General features: G+C 43.4%; 4 protein-coding genes across 5 annotated transcripts; 3 read left to right on the top strand and 1 right to left on the bottom strand.

Moving 5' to 3' along the window:
• Positions 1-5,830: 5,830 nt before the first annotated feature.
• LOC306941769 (succinate dehydrogenase assembly factor 2, mitochondrial-like) lies at positions 5,831-6,271 on the bottom strand (the record flags this gene model as incomplete). Its single annotated transcript, XM_079527413.1, has 1 exon — positions 5,831-6,271. One exon carries the CDS (start codon positions 6,269-6,271, stop codon positions 5,831-5,833), a length of 441 nt encoding a protein of 146 aa, XP_079383539.1.
• Positions 6,272-7,014: 743 nt separating this feature from the next.
• On the top strand, positions 7,015-7,977 carry LOC306942385 (ubiquitin-like domain-containing CTD phosphatase 1; the record flags this gene model as incomplete). The annotated part of the gene is made up of 1 exon (XM_079528237.1): positions 7,015-7,977. One exon carries the CDS (start codon positions 7,015-7,017, stop codon positions 7,975-7,977), a length of 963 nt encoding a protein of 320 aa, XP_079384363.1.
• Positions 7,978-15,027: 7,050 nt separating this feature from the next.
• LOC306941768 (C-C chemokine receptor type 7-like) lies at positions 15,028-16,602 on the top strand (the record flags this gene model as incomplete). Its single annotated transcript, XM_079527412.1, has 2 exons — positions 15,028-16,243; positions 16,598-16,602. The coding sequence occupies 2 exons, from the start codon at positions 15,028-15,030 to the stop codon at positions 16,600-16,602; spliced, it is 1,221 nt and encodes a 406-aa protein (XP_079383538.1).
• A 719-nt stretch (positions 16,603-17,321) lies between these two features.
• Positions 17,322-22,954, top strand: LOC306942884 (mitochondrial ribonuclease P catalytic subunit-like). Of its 2 annotated transcripts, none has more exons than XM_079529046.1 (9): positions 17,322-17,452; positions 17,640-17,874; positions 18,537-18,844; positions 19,204-19,251; positions 19,389-19,518; positions 20,367-20,474; positions 21,457-21,605; positions 22,233-22,434; positions 22,725-22,954. In XM_079529046.1, the coding sequence occupies exons 1-9, from the start codon at positions 17,364-17,366 to the stop codon at positions 22,887-22,889; spliced, it is 1,434 nt and encodes a 477-aa protein (XP_079385172.1). In that variant the 5' UTR covers positions 17,322-17,363; the 3' UTR covers positions 22,890-22,954. The 2 variants fall into 2 exon arrangements, with proteins under 2 accessions (XP_079385172.1, XP_079385173.1); XM_079529047.1 differs by having other exon boundaries at positions 17,379-17,452; positions 17,619-17,874.
• The last annotated feature ends 132 nt before the right edge of the window (positions 22,955-23,086 follow it).

Here is a 23,086-nt window from a genome sequence, read left to right as displayed (position 1 = left end):
GCCCCACAGTGGTGGAATGAACTCCCCACTGATGTTAGGACAGCAGAGTCACTGCCCATATTTCGCCGCAGGTTGAAAACCCACCTCTTCAGGAAACACTACCCTTCCTCTCTGCCTGACCTACTTGTTGTTAACTAGTTGTACGAACGCTTGTTTTCTATTGTTGTATTGTTTATTGGATCTTGTTTAGTCGATACACTTAATTGTTTTAGCTCATGCTCATTTGATTTAGCTATTTTGTCTCATCTGGTTAAGGAAATAGGTAGCTGATATATTGCACTTTTACCTTAGCGCTAGGTATACTCTTGGTTGCTTGTTTTTGCAGAAAATGCACTAAAGACTTCTGGTGATTAGTAGTTTTTGTTCCCTACCTATGTTGAATACACTTATTGTAAGTCGCTTTGGATAAAAGCGTCTGCTAAATGACTGTAATGTAATGTAATGTAATGTAACAATATAGTAACTGCATCGAAATATTGATTTAAATTTAAAATATCAAAGTATATTGATATGTAAACGGCAAATACCGTATTGTATCATTTGACTTTGTGTCGTATCGTTTTGCAATGGAAATAATCAATTTTATCAATACTAAGTGCATTGTATTTAGCAATTTTAATTGCTATTTTTTTTAATTAAAATAATAATATTTTGATTTACTTTTCCATTCCATATAACTTCACTTGGTCTATCAATACATGCGTGTATTCTCTGTGTTCATGTCAAGGCGTGGGTTTGTCAATGTGTTCAAATACAATGTCCATCTATTTGCCAGAGAATCACTGTGTTTACTTATTTATATCCACAATAAATCGTTCCCTTAAAAAACCTGCACTATCCACAAGTTTCAAACATATTTAATGTATTTGCAAAATAGTTACTGTATCGATTTCAAATCATTGAATCATATTGTATCGCCATAATGAACCAATATCGCCCATGTATCGTATCGTCAACCGTATCGTGATGCATCAATTAATCGCTGTTAAAATATATCGTTACACCCCTAGTGTGTTTTGATTGATTGATTGAAAAATGTATTAACAGTTTGCAGAATTACAGTACAAGCACAAACTCAATACAAAGGCTGTTAACTGTGAGTGGACGACCCAATTAAGCATTACACTTGTTTCCAATAGGGTCCAATAGGGTCCACATCATGTAACAATGATGTGCAGACTAACCAACACCAACTCCTGGAGTGCTGCCTTCCCCACCCTCTCTTTATACTATGTTATGGAGTCTGTCACACAAAAGTCACCCTGTGCCTGGGTATAACTCATCATCCGGCACGGTGTGTCTCACATGTGCAGAGCTGTGCAGAGCCAAACTGTAATCCAGACAGAAAGAATGCAAAGAACCACGAATATCTGTACGTGGGAGATTGAATTAATCTGCTTCTCCGATTGGCCAACCCAAACCATCGGGTTTGCGGACTGGCAAAGTAATACGTCAAAATAAGTATCTGATTGGCTAGCCGGCCTGTCTATTAACACAGCCGACGCGAATCCCGTATCAATACGTTATCAATTAATCAAACGTCGGGTGCGAACCACGTATCCATACGTTTTAATCACTTTTTTATAGAATACTTTCATTCATCTTTTTACCCACCCGGACAATGAAGAACCATCCCCCTGTCATTGCTGCTTAGTCCCGCTCACGTGATCAGAAAAAAAAAAAAAAAAGAACCCTCCCCTCCTGAAAACAGGAGGGCGGGCCGCTTTACGTGTAGAAGCCTTCAAGCCAGTGTAAAATGGACGCGCCCATGCAATGATCTAGTCGTGTGTGAAAAGAATCAAATTTCACCTAACCTCGCCTCACCAGGCTTTCCTCCACCTATTGGCTTTCACACAACACTATAAAACTCGATTCCCCCCTCCCCTCCTGTTTCTCCTGCAGGAGGAGGGCCTTGCGAGATGGGGGCTCTGTCCTGGCTCTGTCTCTCGGAAAAAAACATGATGAACGGATCGCTGCCTAAACACATATGCACCGGATCCGATCGGCATTGCATTGCATAACGTCTGCAACACACATGGACAGATGCATGTTTCCTTCTTCATACTGTAGCGACCAAACGATCCCCGAGCCTACAATACTACGAACTAACAAACGAACTACAGTATCGAGAGGGGCCGCCATGACAACAGACAGTCTACCGTTGGGGGATCACGTATCGCCATGCAGAGCCGTCATAATCGGAGATCGCTCGGACGTGTGATTGTAACGCTTTTTTATTCATTATAATTGTAGTGATAAGACCGCAATGAGCGCATCGGGGACGTAATCGACCCGGGTGTAATGTATAACGAACTTTTCCGCGTCCTAAACCGTGGTGTTGTGATCCGTTGTCGTCGACATCACAGCCGGGTGAATCTTTTTTTTTTCTCCATCGCCCCCAACCTGCATGCCCAGGCATGTTCCCCTATACTAGCTTGAAAAACAAAATCAGCTGATGATGACAACGTGTCTCACCGTTATACTATAGTTCTGAACCGAACGGTGGAATGGGACTTTTTATAGCCGTACGGATCAAGACTTTTGCTGCCCAATGTGCCCATGAACCCCCCCCCCCCCCCAATGTTTTGCGATCAAGACAATGAGGCAATCATCATCATCGTCTAAAGAAAGCAGAGTTATGAAGGTTTATAGTCAGACATTGACAGGCAGATATAACAATAAACACAATAAATATGCTATACATCCTATACACCGAATGAAAGCCCTGAATGTGTACTTTTACGAGGAAAAGAGTAAACATTGATCCCATGTACAGTTTGTCATAAATTGGTTACATTGCACATTGCGCCCACCAGATATAACTGCAGAGAAGACATGGACCCGAACTCAATATTCACAAAATAAGGCCTATATCGACATATAAATACTATATACCGTATGAAACAGAAGACTCTCTGCTTTCATAAGAAAAAAACTTCTACTGTAGTAATAATAAAAATCACACCCATGTGAAGTGAGTGGTGCAACTCTGTCCCATATTCTGTTCTCTGCTTATTCAATACAGCTCGCTATATACGGACTGAGGCAGAAAGTCATGTAAACCTTTTATTTACAGTTTGGTCTGTAAACTTCTACTGTAATAATACAAATCACACCCCTGTGAAGTGAGCGTTGCAACTGTTCTGTACTTATTCACTACAGCTCGCTATATACGGACTGAGACAGAAAGTCATGTAAACCTTTTATTTACAGTTTGGTCTGTAAACTTCTACTGTAATAATAAAAATCACACCCCTGTGAAGTGAGCGGTGCAACTGTTCTCTACAGTTGCACCGCGCAACTGTAGAGAACAGTATATACCAAACTGTAAATAAAAGGTTTACATGACTTTCTGCCTCAGTCCGTATATAGCGAGCTGTATTGAATAAGCAGAGAACAGAATATGGGACAGAGTTGCACCACTCACTTCACATGGGTGTGATTTTTATTATTACTACAGTAGAAGTTTTTTTCTTATGAAAGCAGAGAGTCTTCTGTTTCATACGGTATATAGTATTTATATGTCGCTATAGGCCTTATTTTGTGAATATTGAGAAGTTCACGTCCATGTCTTCTCTGAAGTTATCAAGTTACAAGCTGCATTCAATAACCAATTACTGTCTAACTGTACATGGGATCAATGTTTACTCTTTTCCTCGTAAAAGTACACATTCAGGGCTTTCATTCGGTGTATAGGATGTATAGGATATTTATTGGGTTCAATTTTATATCTGCCTGTCAATGTCTCTGACTTTAAACCATCCATAACTCTGCTCGCTGTTCAAGGCAAATGCAGGTGTTGCAAAAAGGTCAATATCTCCAGAATGGAACATGGTAAAATCAAAATGTATTTTTTTAATTGAAGTGGACAAGTTCAGCTTTCTTTTGATGTATGCGTGTGATTCTCGCTATAAGAGAACATTTTGCTGTGGGCCCCCGAACAAGGCCTTTGTGCAATGTTAAACGGTAGCAACATCCAAATAGGCCTGCCGAGATCTTGTAGCAATCAAAGTGTTAAACCAAATTGGTCAGTCGTCCCATATAATCCTTCCTCATATGGACGCTAACGTGAACCTGGTTATGGTGTCAATCCACCGTGTCGCCTGTTCAGCATCCATATATGCGATTGGTATCTCGATACAACGTCAGCAAGGGCAAGGGTCGGTCGCAACGGGTTCCTGACGCCAAATCAAATGGGTTCAGATCTGCATCAGGTCTCCCGAGGAGGCGAGTCTGAAGCCTCCAGATGTAAAAACGGATGATGGTAAATCTCGCTATATGTGGTTGAGTGTTTGCGACCCGGGGGTATCTGCTGATCTGTCTACAGTACTTGCCTTTGCGATCTATCTCTGTCAGAGTTAATTGCAAACTGCTGGAAAGATCGAACCAAACTTATGCTTGCTGCCAGTACATAAAACTTGAATTTCACTAGGGCAATAATTCTCACACATGCCCTTTGGTTTATTTAATACCTGTCAGTGTACTAAGTGCAGTGCCCATTAGAGTACTGTATGACGCACGTATACTATGATTTATTTTAATGATGACATCAGGGATCTCCATATATGGGCATAAAAGGATACAGACACACAGATACAGTACCCATGTTGTTTTTTCCAATTTTAAATTTAGAAATTGTATGAATGCATTATTGATTTGTATATTTCTGCTAAACACATGAAACTTTGTCAGCCAAAATGAAACAAGAACTATTTAAATACAACAAATATTACAAGTGCTTTCTCCAAATTCATCACAAAATGGAGGGGTTATGGGTGGGATTAGTTTTATGATGTCACAAACGTGGTGTATTTCAATTGGGCCTTTTGACTCAAAGGCTTTCAGCTTTCAGGAAGAAACTTGAAAATAAATGTGAGTATTATAACCATAGATATATATAATATATATAAGTATATAAGTCTAGATGGCTTAAGGCAGAGTTTCTGACGTCTTCACCCGGCGGCCATCTTACTTCGGGGATACAGTACAGTATGTTCAATGGCAGCTCAAACAAAAACAGTCATAACTCGCTCAAATCTTGACGGATTTACGGGTTGGTTTATTACAAACGTTGTCAACTTGGCTATGATTCAGGACGCTTATCTGCTTAATTTAGTTTTTTTATATGAACGTCATATAAAAGCATATAAGTATGCAGACGTCTCTGACGTTTATAACAAACCAAACCGTTTGAAAATCGGTTGAAAATTGAGCAAGTTGTGGTTATTTAAAAGTACATGCCCCATAGACACAATGTTATGTATCCCCGAGGTAAGATGGCCGCCACGTAGCAACGTCGCTCTCCATTGGCCAGAGTGCGGGTGAGCCATCTAGCTTTCTTATATATATCTATGATTATAACCACACCTTATGTTAACTCCATAGACACATACAAAACAGAAAAGTACAAACATCACAGAACTCCATCCTTAAATACACCCATGGGGTCCTTATCAGTCCATCAGCCAATGCTGCTCTGGGATGTTTTATTTGTGCAACTTCAATGACATAGTAGTGCCCGGAAAGATGTTTTGAGTTCACCAAAAGTCCTTGTGACTCCCTATAGATGAATCCATGGAGGGGTGCCTGGGCGCAATCATAGCTGCAGTGTCACATTAAGCACAACTTGACATTGATCGCCTACAGCTGGCCTGCAGGGCACCCCTCCGTGGATTTGTCTATATACAGTAGGGAGTAAAGTGTAGTGAAATCCAATTGTACTGTCAACGAGTTAGACAGACCCAGGGTCAATTTGGTTCGTATCAGCAATTTAGCTTGGGTCCCCCTGGGACCCTCCACCTTGAGAACCACAGTGATTCAGAGGGTTGAGTCACTGGCTCTCCTTGTCCAGGTACTCCAGGTCAGGCGCATCCAACCTCTGTTCCTGGTTCCGGTTCTTTGTGAACTCCTTCAGCAACTCCATGAGCTCTCCTTGGTAAACATCAGGAGTGGGCTGGGCCTCTGTGGCCCAGTAGTAGATGTCCCAGTCGTTGCTAGGCTCATTGATCAACCTGTCATATTGCAGCAGCTGGGTCTCTGTCATTGTGTCCAAGTAGCGTTCTGCAAAAAGGCTGAGCAGAATGCAGTTCTCCAACATGCCCCTCTTGCGACTCTCATAGAGCAAGCGGCGTCTCTTGATGTCAATGGACTCTCCTTTCTTTTCCTCCCATGGGGGAAAAGAGACCTGACTCAGGTTGACCTTGTTTCCCCTGGGTGTCTCTCCATGATAAGCATGATGACATAATTGACCCCAGTAGTGCCCGAAAAACATCCTCTCAGTCACTGTTGGCCTCCATGGTGCCCAACATACCATTTTAAGAACCCTATTCGCTAAGAGAGCCGACAGCATCTTAAAAACCTCTCTTGTAAATGTAACTGTTTTGTTGCCGCACCGCATTTCTCCCCTTATTACATGTCTCTCCTTATTCGTATATTGGTGACATCATTGCTGATGTCACTGGACCAAACCAACTGAAGGCAATTTCATTTGCGGATATCTGCCGATCGGCAACCACGCTAATAAAGAACACTGTTATTGGTCTTTTTGAGGGGCGCTCGCCTCTAGCCCCTCCTATGCACAGCTTTGTGTGTCTGTGTGTATGAGCTGTGTTTGTGTTTGAAGCACAGGATGTGATGTATGATGATGTATTTTTTTCTCTCTCCTCTGATTGGACGAGGATTACATGCCCTACCCAGTTCTGGTCCTACCTATACAAGTGTATACAGGATACACGTTTTTGCCCTCATACGATTGGACAATATACGGTGACAATATACAGTGACATCACAATATGTGTATATGTCCTGCCCTTTTCTGATTGGACAATATTCTGGTAGAGATAGGCAACCACGCTCGCAATACCCCAGGATTGCGTCTTTCTAGTTTGGTTTATTAGTTATTGGTCTGTTTTTCTCAGTAGCTCAACCCCGTAGTCTACCCCACTTGCGTGGAAATAACTAACTGCGTGCGTGAGTGGAGTCGTCGTGATTTTCGCAGGTTTTCTCCCAGCAACCATGTCTGTATCGATGATCATTAAGTGGTGCGGTCAGGAGTATTCCATCAGCTCTCTGTCGGAGGAAGACACCGTCATGGATCTCAAACAGTCCATTAAGAGCGTGACCGGAGTGCTGCCCGAGAGACAGAAGCTGTTGGGACTAAAGGTCCACGGGAAGCTAGCGGAGGACGAGGTGAAGCTGGGCTCCCTGAAGCTGAAGCCCAACACCAAGATCATGATGATGGGAACCAGAGAGGAGAGCCTGGGAGACGTTTTGGCCCCACCGCCGGAGAACACGGACGCGGCGGTGGTGAACGACTTTGATATCGAGGAGGAGGTCATGGACATAGAGAAGAGAGAGGAGAACCTGGCTAAAATCACACGCAGAGTGAAGGACTACAAGGTGGACGAGAAGAACCCGCCCAGAGAGGGCAAGAGACTGCTGGTACTGGACGTGGACTACACGCTGTTCGATCACAAGTCGTGCGCAGAGACGGGCCAGGAGCTGATGAGGCCGTTCCTCCACGAGTTTCTGACCTCGGCCTACGAGGACTATGACATCGTCATCTGGTCCGCAACAGGTATGAAGTGGATTGATGCCAAAATGAAGGAGCTGGGAGTGACGGGCAACCCCAACTACAAGATCGCGTTCATGCTGGACAGTGCGGCCATGATCACTGTACACACTCCAAAGAAAGGGGTAGTGGACGTGAAACCTCTGGGGGTGATCTGGGGTAAGTACGGCGAGTTCTACAGCAGGAAGAACACTATCATGTTTGACGACATCAGACGCAACTTCCTCATGAACCCACAGAACGGCCTGAAGATCCGTCCCTTTATGAATGCTCATGTGAACAGAGAGAAGGACAGTGAGTTGTTTAACCTGGCCCAGTACCTCAAAGAGATAGCCAAACTGGACGACTTCACTGGTCTCAACCACAAACACTGGGAGAAGTTCTTATCTAAGAAGCACCATCATTAAGGGAAGTTTATTTTTGAGGGCCTATGCCCAGCTTTGTGTGTTTGTGTTACCAAATTTGTGATGATTTGATTGGCTGAGCACGGAATGTGATGTATGATGATAAGAGCACGAGTGATTTTTGAGGGTCGCTAGCCCCTCCTATGTCCAGCTTTTAGTGTATAAACTTTGTCCTAAACAAACAATTTTACGTCATAGCGTAAAAGCATATTTGTAGGCTGTAATTGTAGTTTCGGAAAACAAAGTTGTCTTACCTACTGTAGGCCCAGCTTAACGCTCAGGCTTTAGGGGCTGGAGACGAGAGAATTAGGGGCTGTAGAGGTGAGGGGGTGGACTAAACGCCTGCCCATGAAGGCGATTTCAGCATTTCATCTGTGCCACAAATATTCAGATTTCAGACAAACAGCCTTTGGCCGTCTGCCCTGGCGGAGATAATAATGCTAGAAACATATTTTTTTTTACTCGATTTTTGTTTTCTCAATTTTTGTCACCCGCACCCTTAACATACCTGGCTGTGACAGGTCTACATTATCCTTTTTCCCCCCCATAATTTAATTTCTGTAACACAACTTATTCCTCCTTTAGTGGCTACCACTGAGAATGGGCCTTGGGGGCCACTCCTCAGCTGAGGAGGGAGTCTGTTTCTTTGGCCTGGGGGCTCTATAGCTGTTCCTGAAACTGAGGCCAGTGTGGCGCCCTGGCGGGATCCTGCAGTGGCCTCTTTGGGTCTGTGAACTCCTCTGGAGCCGGTTCTGCCAGGGCGAAGGACCGGCTGCTGAGGAGGCTCACTACTAGGGATACACAGTGCCAGTGTAACGTCCAGGATTCGAACTCGGGTCTCCCGCGTGAAAGTCCAATATCAACTAGACCAAAGGGATATCCCTATGGACTGGGGGAGATATTAGACCTCAGGCTGAGGCTCTGAGACACTCTGCTACACCAGTGCCTCACCATCCATCTCTTTGCTGTGTCTATATCTAGACAGGGGGATCAGCAGATTTCAGGCGCCAGGGGGTGGTGCTCTTACTTGTAATTATTTAATTTACCATTTGCCGGCATTAAACTAGATGTTTCTGAGCTTTCCTTTCTAGGGTGGGTGAGGGTACAGCCTCTCATTGGAGGCTGGCTGGCAAGTACTGGCTACATGGTGAGCCATGGTGGTGGGCTTCAGGCAACCAGTTTTGATTTGTTGTTTGGGTGTTGTTATTTATTGGCAGCATCAACCTTCAACATGTGGTGCATGGGTTTTTCGACTCCGGGCTGGGGCACAGGATCCGGCCGCAGAAAAGACCTGCAGTTGGTACACCTTCCTTCCAGTAATGAGCTACAGGCGCCATCTGCAAAGGTAGGCAGATTAATATGATGCTAGTATATTAGTTATTATATTATTCTCCAAGAAAGTGCTCTAGACGGCCTATGCTGCATGCAGTATATTGACAATCTCTATGTCTATGACAGTCTTTCTGTCCATGTTGGAAATCAAATCTCCATATATGTGTATTTGGTTTATTTTGTCCCACTGGGAGGAGACCCCGGGGCAGACCAAGGCGCAGTTGGAGGAAACACATCGACTCACTGACCTTGGAACGTCTCGGAATCCCCCAGGAGGAAGTCACTAATGTTGCTCTGAAGAGGGAAGCCTGGAGCACTCTGGTGGAGCTGTTGCCCCCGCGACCCGACTACGGATAAGCGGTTGAAGATGGATGGATGGATGGATGGTTTATTTTGTGTCACTCTGACGTCAGTGCATGTTGATCTCCATGTGTGGCTAGAAACGGGCGTAAATGATTCCCATTGCGCAAGAGAGGACTTTGTACCAAGACATCAGAGACATATACTTCCCACAGATTACAATCATGCAAGGAGAGTTTGAAAACATGACTAATGATAAAAAAAAACCTCCCATCTGTTGGGTGAAGTACAAGTAACATTGTGCAATCACAGCAGCAAGATTTGTGAGCTGCTGTGACAGGAGAAGGATGTCAAATGGAAAACAAATCATTGTGTGTACACCGTTTATATATACCGTTTACAGCAAATGACCTTGGTTCATAAAAATAAATCACTGAATCAATGAAATTGAATAAATCACTGCTAGTGCTATACTTCACTAAGTGAAAAACAATGAAATACTGCTGTCAACTTTCAAAAGTATAAAGCTAACGTCTCCTATATGGATGTATAACTACGTATATATATCTGACAGAAAATGCACATTCTTATTACTCAAAGTGTAACACAGCTCTGTTTACACCTTCATTTTATTCCTATTTATATTCAATATTTATTGTACATACATTGTTTTATCTTGATTGTTGTTGCGAAGGCTTTCACTTAGAGTTCCATATATGGGATAACCCATAGTCCCATATATGGAGACAACAGCGATATCCAGCGCTGACATCAGATTAATGTAGAAACTCCAAAGATGGATATACACAGTGGTGACATCATCGTAACACTAGACTTGCACAGCATAAAAGGCGGCTCCCATGGCTTCTAAACCTGAGATTCCAGGCAACGCATGCGGTATCTCCAACAGGTCAACATATACGAATCAAGGTATCTGGCTTTACAACCCATATACCTTGAATGGCTTGTATTACCTTGGGTACGAGTCTTCTAGATGAGACAGAATAACTGGCTAATGGCTAAGCAACTCGTAGAGCATTGAAGTAGAGGTTTCCACATCCCGGTTAAGTTCGTATCGAACACCACTGTAGCGGGTCCTAACGAAATAATCAGCACTGGTTCGAGCTATTTAACAATTGTCTTGTTCCACTTTTGCTTTGGCAATGTAAACGCATGTTTTCTCATGCCAATAAAGCTCCCTGGAATTTAATTTAATTGAATTGAGTGCCGCCATTGAAAGGGCAGAGAACAGCGTGGTCACGTGACCCACGCAGCGCTCAAGAGTGACAAGCTAGAGTTTTAAATACATTGTTTTCAATGAGAGCGTCGCAAAGAGTGGACTGAGGTGGAGTATGAAGAGTCTTCAGACTACAGAGGAAGATTGGGAGTGAGTCTGGGGAGTTCATTCTATAGTTTGGGAGCCAGAAGGGAGAAAAGGGCTGCTCTCACATATACAAAACAGAAGGGAGAAAGGGCTGCTCTCACATATACAAAACACGTGTCTCGTGTCTGTGCCGTGTCTGTATATTGGCCACATGACATCACAAGTCATCATTTAGTGCTATAAACAAACATTAAGTCCATATACTTGGCTGGCAAACGATTTACGTAATAAGTACCCCATAGACAAACATTAAAAGTCCATAGACTTGGCTGCCATATGTCATAATCTTCAAAGCCATGCATTGGAGGGGCTAGCACCCCTCAAAAGAAAACACTTACCCCCCCAAAATAAATAAATATAATAAAGAAACACACACACACACACACACACACACACACACACACACACACACACACACACACACACACACACACACACACACACACACACACACACACACACACACACACACACACACACACACACACACACACACACACACACACACACACATTTTAACCATTTATTTATGTCCACACAAAGGATATGCATACAAGGACACAAATATTATAGGTGCATTAAAGTTACATCTGCAAAGTCATGGTATGTGTTTTCATGATACAACAGGCATGTCACACAGTACTCTATGGGTATAAGTAACAGCGTCTCCGCCATATATGACGGCTGCCAATTATAGCAGAGACACCACAATACTTTGCCAGCCTTTTTGCCTCCTTTTTGGGCATCCCAAGTTGTTGGAACCCTCTAACAACCAGTCTGTGCATATGCCCTAGGCTGCCAAATATAAAGACAAATAGTCTGCACCTATAGCCCAGCTCTGAGATGTTATGTAGAAGTGGTTGGTATTTTATGACCTTGGTCATAAAGGCTTCCTCTAGGCTGTGGTGTCTCTCTCTCTCACACACACACACACACACACACACACACACACACACACACACACACACACACACACACACACACACACACACACACACACACACACACACACACACACACACACACACACACACACACACACACACACACACACACACACACACACACACACACACACACACACACACACACACACACACACACACACACACACACACACACACACACACACACACACACACACCAAGGGGAGCCTTCAGAGAGGCAGCTTAAACACTTAAACCCCAGTACAATGTTACACCTTACATGTGCTTTTTTATTAATTATGTTTCATGTATTGTTTGTTACGCCATGCAGTGATGGGTAAGTGCAGGAGGGAGCACGCACTGAGCGCTTTCCTGTTGCATGAGACTGGCTTCCTGTCACATGATGGAGCTGAGGAGACAAGAAGGTGTGAGGACTGTCTGCTTTTTTCGATCACTGACGGTAAAACAAGCTTCATCTATTCTACTGTATATGCAGAAACAATCTGGGAACCCACTGGAATCCGTCTTGAGAGATTAATGTGACTGCAGAGGTCTCTCAACTCTCTCTGTTCCGATCGGGAGACAAAATTACTCAGTCCAGATGACCTCTGTTAACGGCAAGTAACTTACCAAAAGTTTCCATTGTTGTGTTGTTGTTGTTGTGGTGGTGTGTATGTGCAATCGAATATGTATACCTTTGGGAGCTTTCACATCTAGTTCTTGGTTTATTGAATGACATTAGATGTTTTCAAGTTTTATTCCATTTAGCCCAAGTGTGTCCTATGCCAACATAACCTGAGGGTACAGCATTAGACAGAAAATCAAGAATCGCTGATTCTTACCAGTTATACGAATCATTATAATACAGTGTACACCTCTAAATGTTTGACTTTCAGAGTTCCAGATTCGTCTGCTGGTGCTGCTGATATGGACCTTGAATTTTAAGGTATCTACAGTCTCTCTCTCTCTCTCTCTCTCTCTCTCTCTCTCTCTCTCTGTGTCTCGCTCTCTCTGTGTGTGTGTGTGTGTGTGTGTGTGTGTGTGTGTGTGTGTGTGTGTGTGTGTGTGTGTGTGTGTGTGTGTGCATAGCAAAACACGAATGACTCAGTCATAATTGCCAGCTGCAGCAAGCTCTCGTTTATACGATACGATACAATACAACTTTGTCAGCTTGCACTGAAATTTGTTTTGCGTCCATGACATCACCGTTCAAGATACAGACAAGACATAGACAATACAATATGGTAGACATTACAGGACAAAACTCACAGAAACAATCAGGAACAAGAACATATCCACTAACCAGTGTACTTGTTCCTAACGATTTTGGTTTAAAAGCAAGACAAACTGATGTACAAAAGAGTTCTTGTCTGTTTTTCTTAAATGTAGGGACTCTAAACCGCCTCATGGAGGGCAACAGTTGATAGTCATCATTTAAAACATGAACATCAATGATCAGTTGAATCCACAGCAGTGCATCCGGCTTTGTTGAGCATCTATACAAACACATTGGCTCCGCCACTTCCTCCACACAGACCATTTTAGCACAGAAGACGGAGACTGCCTTCTTCACCAACTTGTTCAATCTTCAATCCCCCCCCCCCCCCCCCCCCCCCCCCCCAACAGTGGTGGTGGGAACTAACACATTACAAAGTAATATAATTACTGATATTATACTGTATATTTTTGAGTGGTGTAAACCACTCCTACGGCTGGCTTTTTGAGTGGTGTAAACCACTCCTACGACTGGCTTTGTTAGTTTACGTGTCTGTCTGTCTGTTCGTACCAAAAAATGAGCATGGTTGCTACGGTCACCCAGTTCACCCGGGTGTGATTTCATTACGTCAGACATTACGTCAGACCACATGGCTGATCAGGCTATATAAGACCTTACACCACTCAGTTCACACGGGTGTGATTTTTTTATAAGTGTATAGTAGGCCGGTATTACAATTGCGAAGACAGTAACATTATTATTATTACATAATAAAAGTGATCCAAGTAGCAAAGCGTTACTGTGTTACAATGAATGCAGTTTGAGACAGAGATAAGCTCTCTCTCTACTTTGCATCATTTGTCTATGACTGTCAGTTCAGCTGCGTGGGGATCCCAGTCAAGCACCATATGTAGGAGGTTGGTTGTTGTCACATGATGTGATATCTATAAGGTATCAACTCGTTGAGATGTGACGCATTGGATCTGTTGATTTTGCGCATAATGACTTTGAGCCTATGATGTACGTGCAGGTCAGGGGAAGGTCCGTCCGTGGCTCAAAAAGGTAATGGAGGATAACGAATTATGAGGAAGACGACAGACATACTTTCAACACTATACTTTCAACAGTATTATCATTATTTTCGGTTACTTATCAAAGGCCTTGAAGAACAATATTGAGCCAGATCCACATGGCTATGTTTGGATCATTGACATTTGAGGGTCAAGCCATTTCCTTGTGTACATTGCTGGCTGGCCAAACATTTGATTTTGCAACAATGGAAATCTGAATCTAGTGTTCAGCAGTGGCTTATAGTCTTGGGCAATGTGTTACACATGGAGATAATTTGTTATGCAATCAACAAAAAAGGTCACGTCTTCTTGAAAATATGGCAGTCCTTGTTGGATAGGTGGTCAGTCTCCTGTGGTGGAACACGTGCCCCAAGTGGCCCCTCAAGTGCTTGAGAGCAGTTTGGGTTAAGATTACTCTATATAATATGCTGTACCAACAAGCGTAACTATCATATGCTGTCATCTCTGATACATTACTGGATGGTGTTTTCTTTTTTTCCACTTTTCTTTTTGTGTTTTTTCTGGTTTGTGTTTGTCTTGTGAGTTTGTTTTTTTGTTTTCCAGAAAACTTGAAGGGTTTCTACTAGCCTACTGATATTTATCTTCCTGGGATATTCCTTCAATAAAAATTATGTTAAAACATTAAGGATACTATTGTTGTCTATTGTAAAAGCAAATCGCAAAGTACCACAAAGTAATCAATATCTAATTTGTTGAAACATCTGCTTGATGTTCCAGACCTCATCTCAGGAGAATGCCACCACTCAGGCAAACACCACTGAGAATAATACCACCACTCTATACCAGGACTATTGTGATTACTCTATGGATTCTGACATGAACACTACGAATTGTGTGAAAGCCAAAGCATCTAACTGCAAATTTCGATCCTGGTTCATCCCCACCTTCTGTTACATAATCTGCTCCCTGGGACTCACAGGGAACATACTTGCTATCCTATTTTGTATATATTCTCGTATATTCCACTACGAAAAGAGGAGGGTGTATGCAGTGCATGGACTCAACATGTCCTTGGCAGACCTTTTCTTTTCCATGTGTCTCCCCTTTTGGGCAGTCAACTCCGTATCAGACTGGGCATTTGGCCAGGAAGTGTGCAAAGCCATGTACACCATTTACAAGGTAAGCTTCTATAGCAGCATACTGTGGATGTCCTTCATCAGCATGTATAAATCTATCCTCTTTAAATATGTCAAAATCAGTTTCAAAATCAATTTATACAAGTCCCCGGGCTGCAAGGTGTTACCCGTTGTCATATGGATCATGGCACTCGTCCTCTCTGCACCAGAGATAATGTACACCACCATCAACAACCAGACTTGCTCGCCTTACGCTGGCAGCTCTGAACCACTTTATGCAGCATTCAGCGTGCAGATGAGTCAGGTCGTCGTGGGTTTCGCCATACCGCTCCTGGTCATGGGCTTCTACTACTTTACCATTTCAAAAGCAGCTTACAGATATAGGTTCAACATTCCTGTATTTAAACTCGGGCAAAAGTTAGCGTTGGCCGAGGTGGCAGTTTTTCTTCTCAGCCAGGCGCCCTACAACGTGGTTCTGCTTTTGGCCACGCTGGACATTGGTGGAATCGTGGACTACAAACAGAAAAGTAATCTATTTTGTGCCACCGACATCACCCAGTGCGTGGCCTTCTTGAGGTGCTGCCTGAACCCTGTTGTGTACATCTTCATTAGACAGACGTTCCGTAATGATCTACGGAGGTTACGGAGGGCCTGGGGGGGCTGCTGCGGTAGGAGACGGAGCTCAGCAGAGGCCAGGGTCTGGAACCTGAACCGGATGCAGTACAAGGACACCCGTGGCACGAGGCAGACCGCAGAAGAAGCCACTAGTCTGTACAAGGACACCTGCAGTATGACTCATACTACCGTCTCGTACGGTACGAGGCAGAACCCAGAGGAATCCTGGGTCTGCATTAATCAGGAGCAGCTCAAGGATACCCGTGTTACGAGACGGAACCCAGCAGGAGCCCGGGTCTGCATGAACCAGAAGCAGTTGGACATCTATGGTAGGAAACGGAGCTCAGTGGCCACACTGAGACCACCACTACTTTCTCTCCCTAAAACTATTAAAGGACCACTTCACCTATCTTCATATAATAGGTCCTCACTAATAATCATGATAAAATGGTACCATTTTTCTCTACTCAGTCTGTGTCTCATATAGGGCTGTGGGCAGTTCAGAACCTCATTTACAGTTATTGATTTTTTTTTGTAGATCTGCTATTTTCGTTGAATGTTCGCCTTTTTTCCTGCCATGCCCATAATAGGGCATGTCAGTACAGTACAGTAGGTTTCACGCGGTTAAATGCCCGAACCTACATTTTGCGGCTATGTATAGTTTTTTTCTCCTTCTGCCACAGTTTAGCAAAATTTCCACCCACTCTGATGCAAAACAACTGTTGTAAATTGTAATTGTAAATAAATACAATAAAATAAATGCAAAAAAAGAAAAGGTCTCTGCCAGGTCAGGTAGCCTACCCAGGGCCAGCAAACTTTAGAAGGCAGTTATAGTAAATGGTGCATTTATATAGCGCTTGTATCCAAAGCGCTATAGTAAATTGCAACGGAATATACAAAAATCGGAGTGATTCATTGTGATCACATGACTTATGTGTATGGATGCGTGTGAATAGAGCGTCGCAGTCCCGCCCCCTACCAGGGCCCAGGAAATGATTCCCCGTTCATTTTCCTCAGACTTTTCAGAAAGTATTTATTTAAAGACGGTTACGCCGCGGACAAAGCCAACTCTTGTCGTGACAAATCATGACAATAAACACAATGTTTTTGGCCAAACAAAGAATTAGAAAGTTGAAAAAAACGGAACACTTTTTTTGTTGTTTTTCTTCTTTGTAATTATTTGTTTGGTCCAAAATAGTTTGTTGTGATGATTTGTCACGACTCGAGTTGGCTTCATACGACGCTTAAAAGGTCTTTAAATAAATAAGTTTTGAAATGGGAAAAATGGGATTGGGATTGGGAAGGGGACTGTGACGCTCTATATTGGACAGAATTAGTTGGAGTTGCAGACAGGATTACATTTTTTCTACATTTTTTCCAATTGTATTTTATTTGCCAGGGCCGGAATGTCTTCCTGACTGCCCTCTATCTGATGCTGATTGGAGGGAGATGAAAGAGGCATCATCTGATCCTCAGTGCTTTAATGATCAGATGATGTCATCACTGTTCAAATACAGGGCAGACCTGGATATTGCCAAGTAAGCAGATCTGTCTGTCTGTCTGTCTGTCTGTCTGTCTGCGTGCGTGCGTGAAAAGGTACATGTTAATGTGTGCGTAGATAAGTGTCTTCATCTCCTTTTGTGAGATTCCATATAAATGCACCTAAAAACTACAGAAAAAAATTTTTTGCAGATAATTCTAAAGACCTCCCCCTGTAATTCTTAGGTCCCTGCTGACGTTTGTCGTCAACGAGACAGACACTCTGTCCTACGAGTTGTTGCTGAGCTACCTTAAGGCCTGCGTGAAGGGCGGCCATGACACCGAGGTGTCAGACGTGTACGAGATGATGTGCGCACGTTTTCCATCGCTGGAAACGGCTGCCTCCTCCCTGTTCATCAAGTCCTTCAGCAAGACAGAGAGGTGGAGGGAGGCCCTCAACATCCTGCAGAATATTAACAAGGTTGACTGTCTTATCATATTATTATATTATTTATCTCAGTCATTGGAGACGATTGAACTGTACTCCAGTACTGTATTACAGTAGGTCTGGGCAATATAACCAAAATGTCATATCCCAAATGTGATATTTTCTTTATCGCGTAATGCAATTGTTATTTCCAATTGAATTCAAAGTGATGCATTTTACTTTTGAATACTGCCCCAAGTGTTTTAATTAACTTTATTAGAGATTTGAGCGGTGGCAATCTCATCTAAATAAAACTGGAGCTGGCCTCCATCTATTGTGGACTTGAATGAAAGAGTCACACAGGTGCAGGGTCTCAGTTAAGCTAAAAACATGTTGCATACTGTAGCAGCACCACCTGCTGATGATAGAGTGGAATTCTGCACAAACATAATAATATACAGTATTATAGTATTATAGTTTATCACTATAAAAATCCATACCTTTGCATGGATATGAAACACATACCATTTGATCTCTGAGCTACGTTTGCAACCGGTTTGTCACCGGTTTGTGGCAACCATTTAGCTTCCCTCGCCAGGAAGGAAGCATTTGGTTGAATCCGGTTGGGGAAGCAAAAATGGCACAATTGGGAGAAACCCAAAACACGTGCCTTGTTATATGCTGCTCCCAGTTTTAATGTCAACACCCAAACACAGGTCTCCCTCCCCTCGCCTCGCAACTACAGCAAAGTCATCAGTGGAGCCGTCATGCACGGCGATTCAGCCACGGCGTGGGCGCTCTACGATGAGCTCACCGACATGGGAAACGATCCACACCAGGACACCTGGGAAGTGTTGTTCAGAGGAGGACCGAGGGAGGCGGGACAGGAAGGGAGTGAGCAACCAGGGAGCGGTCCTCAGTCTGAGCAGCAGGAGAGGCTTCTGGGTATTCTGCGCAACATGAGAGACAACCAGGTGTATCCACAGCAGAGACTAGTCAGCACCATCAAAACCTGGTTTGAAAGGTACGACTGCCGAGAATGAATGCCCAAGCAGAACACATACGATTCACTCAACTACAGTGTTCATTTAACTCAGGGTATAAATGGAACCGAATGAACGAACGAACAAATTATTTCCCATATCCCATATGGGATTATATGACACTTTATACAAAATAAAACGAAAACAACTGAAATTAAACAATCCTTCCTGTTCATATTACGTCCTGCCTTATAACAGCCTACCACATACGTACAGTAAGGGTGTAATTATCTTGTAGTAATGCTTGAATTAACTTAGCCTACCATGATTTCTCATAAACCCTCCCCACCATCTCCCACACTATTCTTTACCTGCGGTCTCTCTCATTTTCTCTCTCCAGTCTTCCTGGGCAGAAATGGAAAGGAAGATGGCCCACCATCACCACCAAGTAAAAACATACAGTATATATATTCACTCTTTCACTGCACTGTTTGTGTGTATTATCCCAAGCCCCAAGGAATATATATTTTGCAAAATAGTCTTTGGGGTCATCAAGCTGTTCATTGTCATTCTGTGTGGATTTAGGGGTGTGTGCAGATGTTGTGGGTTTGTGCTAGAGTCCATTCAACTAACTACCGAGGAGTACCAACAACAGAAAGATGTAGTAATGACTAACATCCAAGGAAAAGATGTCTTCAAGAAAACTACACCTGAGGTGCACACACAGATTTGGACTAATGGTGCAAAGTGTGTGTGTGTGTGTGTGTGTGTGTGTGTGTGTGTGTGTGTGTGTGTGTGTGTGTGTGTGTGTGTGTGTGTGTGTGTGTGTTAGAAATAGAAGTTAAGAACAAGAAATGAGGTCCGACATTCAAATATTACTGATGTGTTTGCAGTGAAATGTAATAAAATGCGATCCAGCAGACTTGAAAACATCGGAATCAGAAGTGCCACTGTAATATACTCACAAAAGCTTTCCTATGGTAACATATTAGTAGACTCAAGCCAGACAACTCTTCCACAACCGTCAGCCTGTAACTTGTCATGTCCATTTATACAAAAGTATTAAAAAGTATATGTTGTATACATGTATATTGTATATATACAGTATAATGTAACGTTTAGCACGCTGAGCTGGAGTCGAACCCCAATCTTTTGCAGGGTCGTTACAGTATTTTAGAATTTCCATTTCTGCTAATTAGCATCGATCTATAGGCTTTGACTAAATTGGTTTCCAGCAGTAGTACTTGGTATTTTCACTACAGCAAAAGCTGAAGGTGGGGAGGCGGAAGATCGGTTTCAGCGGGAAAATTTGGAAATTGTGTGAGGCAATAGTCTGTGTCTACCATATTTGATTGATTGACTTCCCATTCGTATAAGAGGTACTTTCATTGTGACTGTGGCTCAAGAGGTAGAGCAGGTCGTCCAATGATCCATGGGTCGGCGGAATCTATTGTACCCATATTCTAATTAGGGGTTCTGATTTCTTCTGACATCTGAGAATTATTTTAAGCATTTTCACATCCTCTCATCATTCTCTCTTTCTCTCACTCTCTTTCTCTCTAGGAGTTTAATAGGTTCAAGGAATTTGTGAAGCAGAAGCCGGCATTTAATGTGGTCGTAGATGGACTGAATGTGGCCAATATCACAACCAAAGGCAAGCAGTCGGAGACGGTGAGAAAACCAGACATGCAGACAGATATACTGTACATGAAGTGTGATTGGAAGCTAAGAGATGCCATCCATTAGGTTCCACATAGGCACATACACACTGTAGATTAGAGATATGCCGGGTACTAAATCATCTACAAAAAAAGTGGTTTGATGTATGGATAGCATCACCGTGGTTTTAAAGGACTTGTAGTAATGGTTGCGGTCCCATGGTAAAGCGGGTATGGGCTATTTGGGTCCTATGCGACGCATTTTGCGTCGTCTCGCATCGGATGGTGCATGTGTTGTGATCCAGGACAAATCAAAATGCACACCCCCAAATGTTTGTCTTTTTGTGTCTTCTTTTAACAAGCTCAAGTCAAAAGTGTGCTAATTAAGTATTATTAACAAGTTAAAAATGGCAAATGTTCAGGCCTGTCTGCCACACTGATTCACACAGTACTGGTCAGCAGACTGTGGGCCTACTTCACATTGCACTGGAAACACTCAGAACACATAGAACAGCCAAAATTGTTTCAAATTGGCCTCATGCCTTCATGTTTGGCTTATAACTCTTGAACCGTAGGTCGTACAATTAAAATCCTTTTTCTACTACTCCCTCACACATATGGATACACATCTCTGGGGTGGTATATATGCATGCCTTCCACATTTTGGGGGCCCTGGGTAGGCAACCCAACCTTGCAGAGACCTGTGCTCTGAGGAGAGACCCCACCCCGACCCGGGCACGGCCTCTCGCTCCAGAAAAACGGGCACCCCCCTCCGTTTATCAATCTGACTGGTTTCTCGATTTTACTGTAACATACTACAGTATGACAGAGAGAGACAATCAATGCCCTTGACATTTCAAGATTCATTCATGAATAGAATGACCTGTTCAAATAAGCTTTTCTTTCTCAAAATGGCATGCTCTTATCACATTTTACTGTATGCATTTGTTTTACCCTACCTGTGACCCCTCTCTCTCTCTCTCTCTCCATCCCAGGTGTTAGCGGTGGTGTCGGAGTTGGAGCGTCAGGGTCAGGTTGTGTTGGTTCTGGGCAGGGAACACATGCTTGAGCCATCCAGGTCCTGGGACCAACACCATATGAGCCTTATCCAGCAGAAGGCACACTGCTTCTTCACTGACAACGTGTAAGTCCCTCTGAGAATATAATATACATAGATACATTATGATCATTGGTGATTCCATATGTAACACCCGGGGATCGAACGCGAGTCTCCCGCGTGAAAGTCCAATATCTTAACCACTAGACCAAAGGGACAATCCCCATAGCCTGGGTAAACCCACTCCCCCTGCTGCAAATCTGGCGAGGGGGAGGGGTTTACCCAGGCTACAATCCCCATGGACTGGGGGAGATATTAGACTTTTGAGGCCATCAGACTGAGGCTCTGAGCCGCTCTGCTAAACATAGTCAATAAAAAGTGGCCAATACTCCAGTCAGCCGTCATAAAAGAGTGATTTTAACAGCCATTTTAACTCTTAACCTACAGTAAACTGAACCGAATTCTGATTTTAACCCTATAAGCAGTAGATATATCCATCTTCTTTCTGACCTACCCATCTCTTTCTGCCAGTCTGTACTTTACATAACCTCAATCTGCATCTATTCATCTACTTGCCTCTCCATTCGCCTGCTCGTCTCATCTATTCATCTACTTGCCTCTCCATTCGCCTGCTCGTCTCATCTATTCATCTACTTGCCTCTCCATTCGCCTGCTCGTCTCATCACTCCATCACCATTTCTTTTTTTTAATCAGTTCAGAGGACTCCTCATTCCTCCTGTATGCCGCGTTGCATTCTGGGAAACACTGTCGGTTCTTGAGTAGCGCCCTGATGAGGGACCATGTGAAGGCGTACCTGCCAGATGGAGGCTCCAGACGCCTGTTCTTCAAATGGCAGCGAGGACAACGGCTGGTGGTGGACGGATGCATCGCAGCCAACAGGAGTGTCTGTTTCCAGGTGAGAGGAGGAGGTGGAGCATTGAGGAGACAGGGAAAGTTTAGCCAGTTTACCGTCTTTGAAATGGCTGTGGGGGCATATGATAAATAGGTTGCTCATATTTCAGGTAGAGTACAGATATGAGAGAACAGAGACCAACTATATTATCACAGTTACTGTACGTCCACAATTTCTGCTTCCCTGCTGTCTGTGTCTGTGTCTGTGTCTGTGTCTGTGTCTGTGTCTGTGTGTGTGTGTGTGTGTGTGTGTGTGTGTGTGTGTGTGTGTGTGTGTGTGTGTGCGTGTTTCAGAGTATCCCTGTTTATGACACCATAGTACAGAGTGGAGACAACACTTGGCATATTCCTTTTGAAGACTCGGATGAGGAGAGGACCAGCTGTGAAGTACCACAACGATGGCTGTGTCTCACAAAGACAAACAAAACTGTTCATGTGGGACGAACTGTTCATTCATAACAGCTGGGCTCACCTATTTCTACACCTAACCCCATCTACAACAACTCTACTGCAAATCTCTTCGCCACAAATCTACAAGCTCACAAAATCCCCAGAATAGGGGATGTGGAGGTGGTTGATTTAACTCCACTTATGCAACCAAATGGACCCACAATGAACAAATTAATCCACTCACATCAAACTGTCATATGGTTTCA

This window comes from Electrona antarctica, assembly GCF_951216825.1.
Source record: "Electrona antarctica genome assembly, chromosome: 18".
NCBI lineage: Eukaryota > Metazoa > Chordata > Actinopteri > Myctophiformes > Myctophidae > Electrona > Electrona antarctica.
The sequence above is the reverse complement of the archived record's forward strand: the minus strand, read 5'-3'. Positions and strand labels throughout refer to the sequence as shown.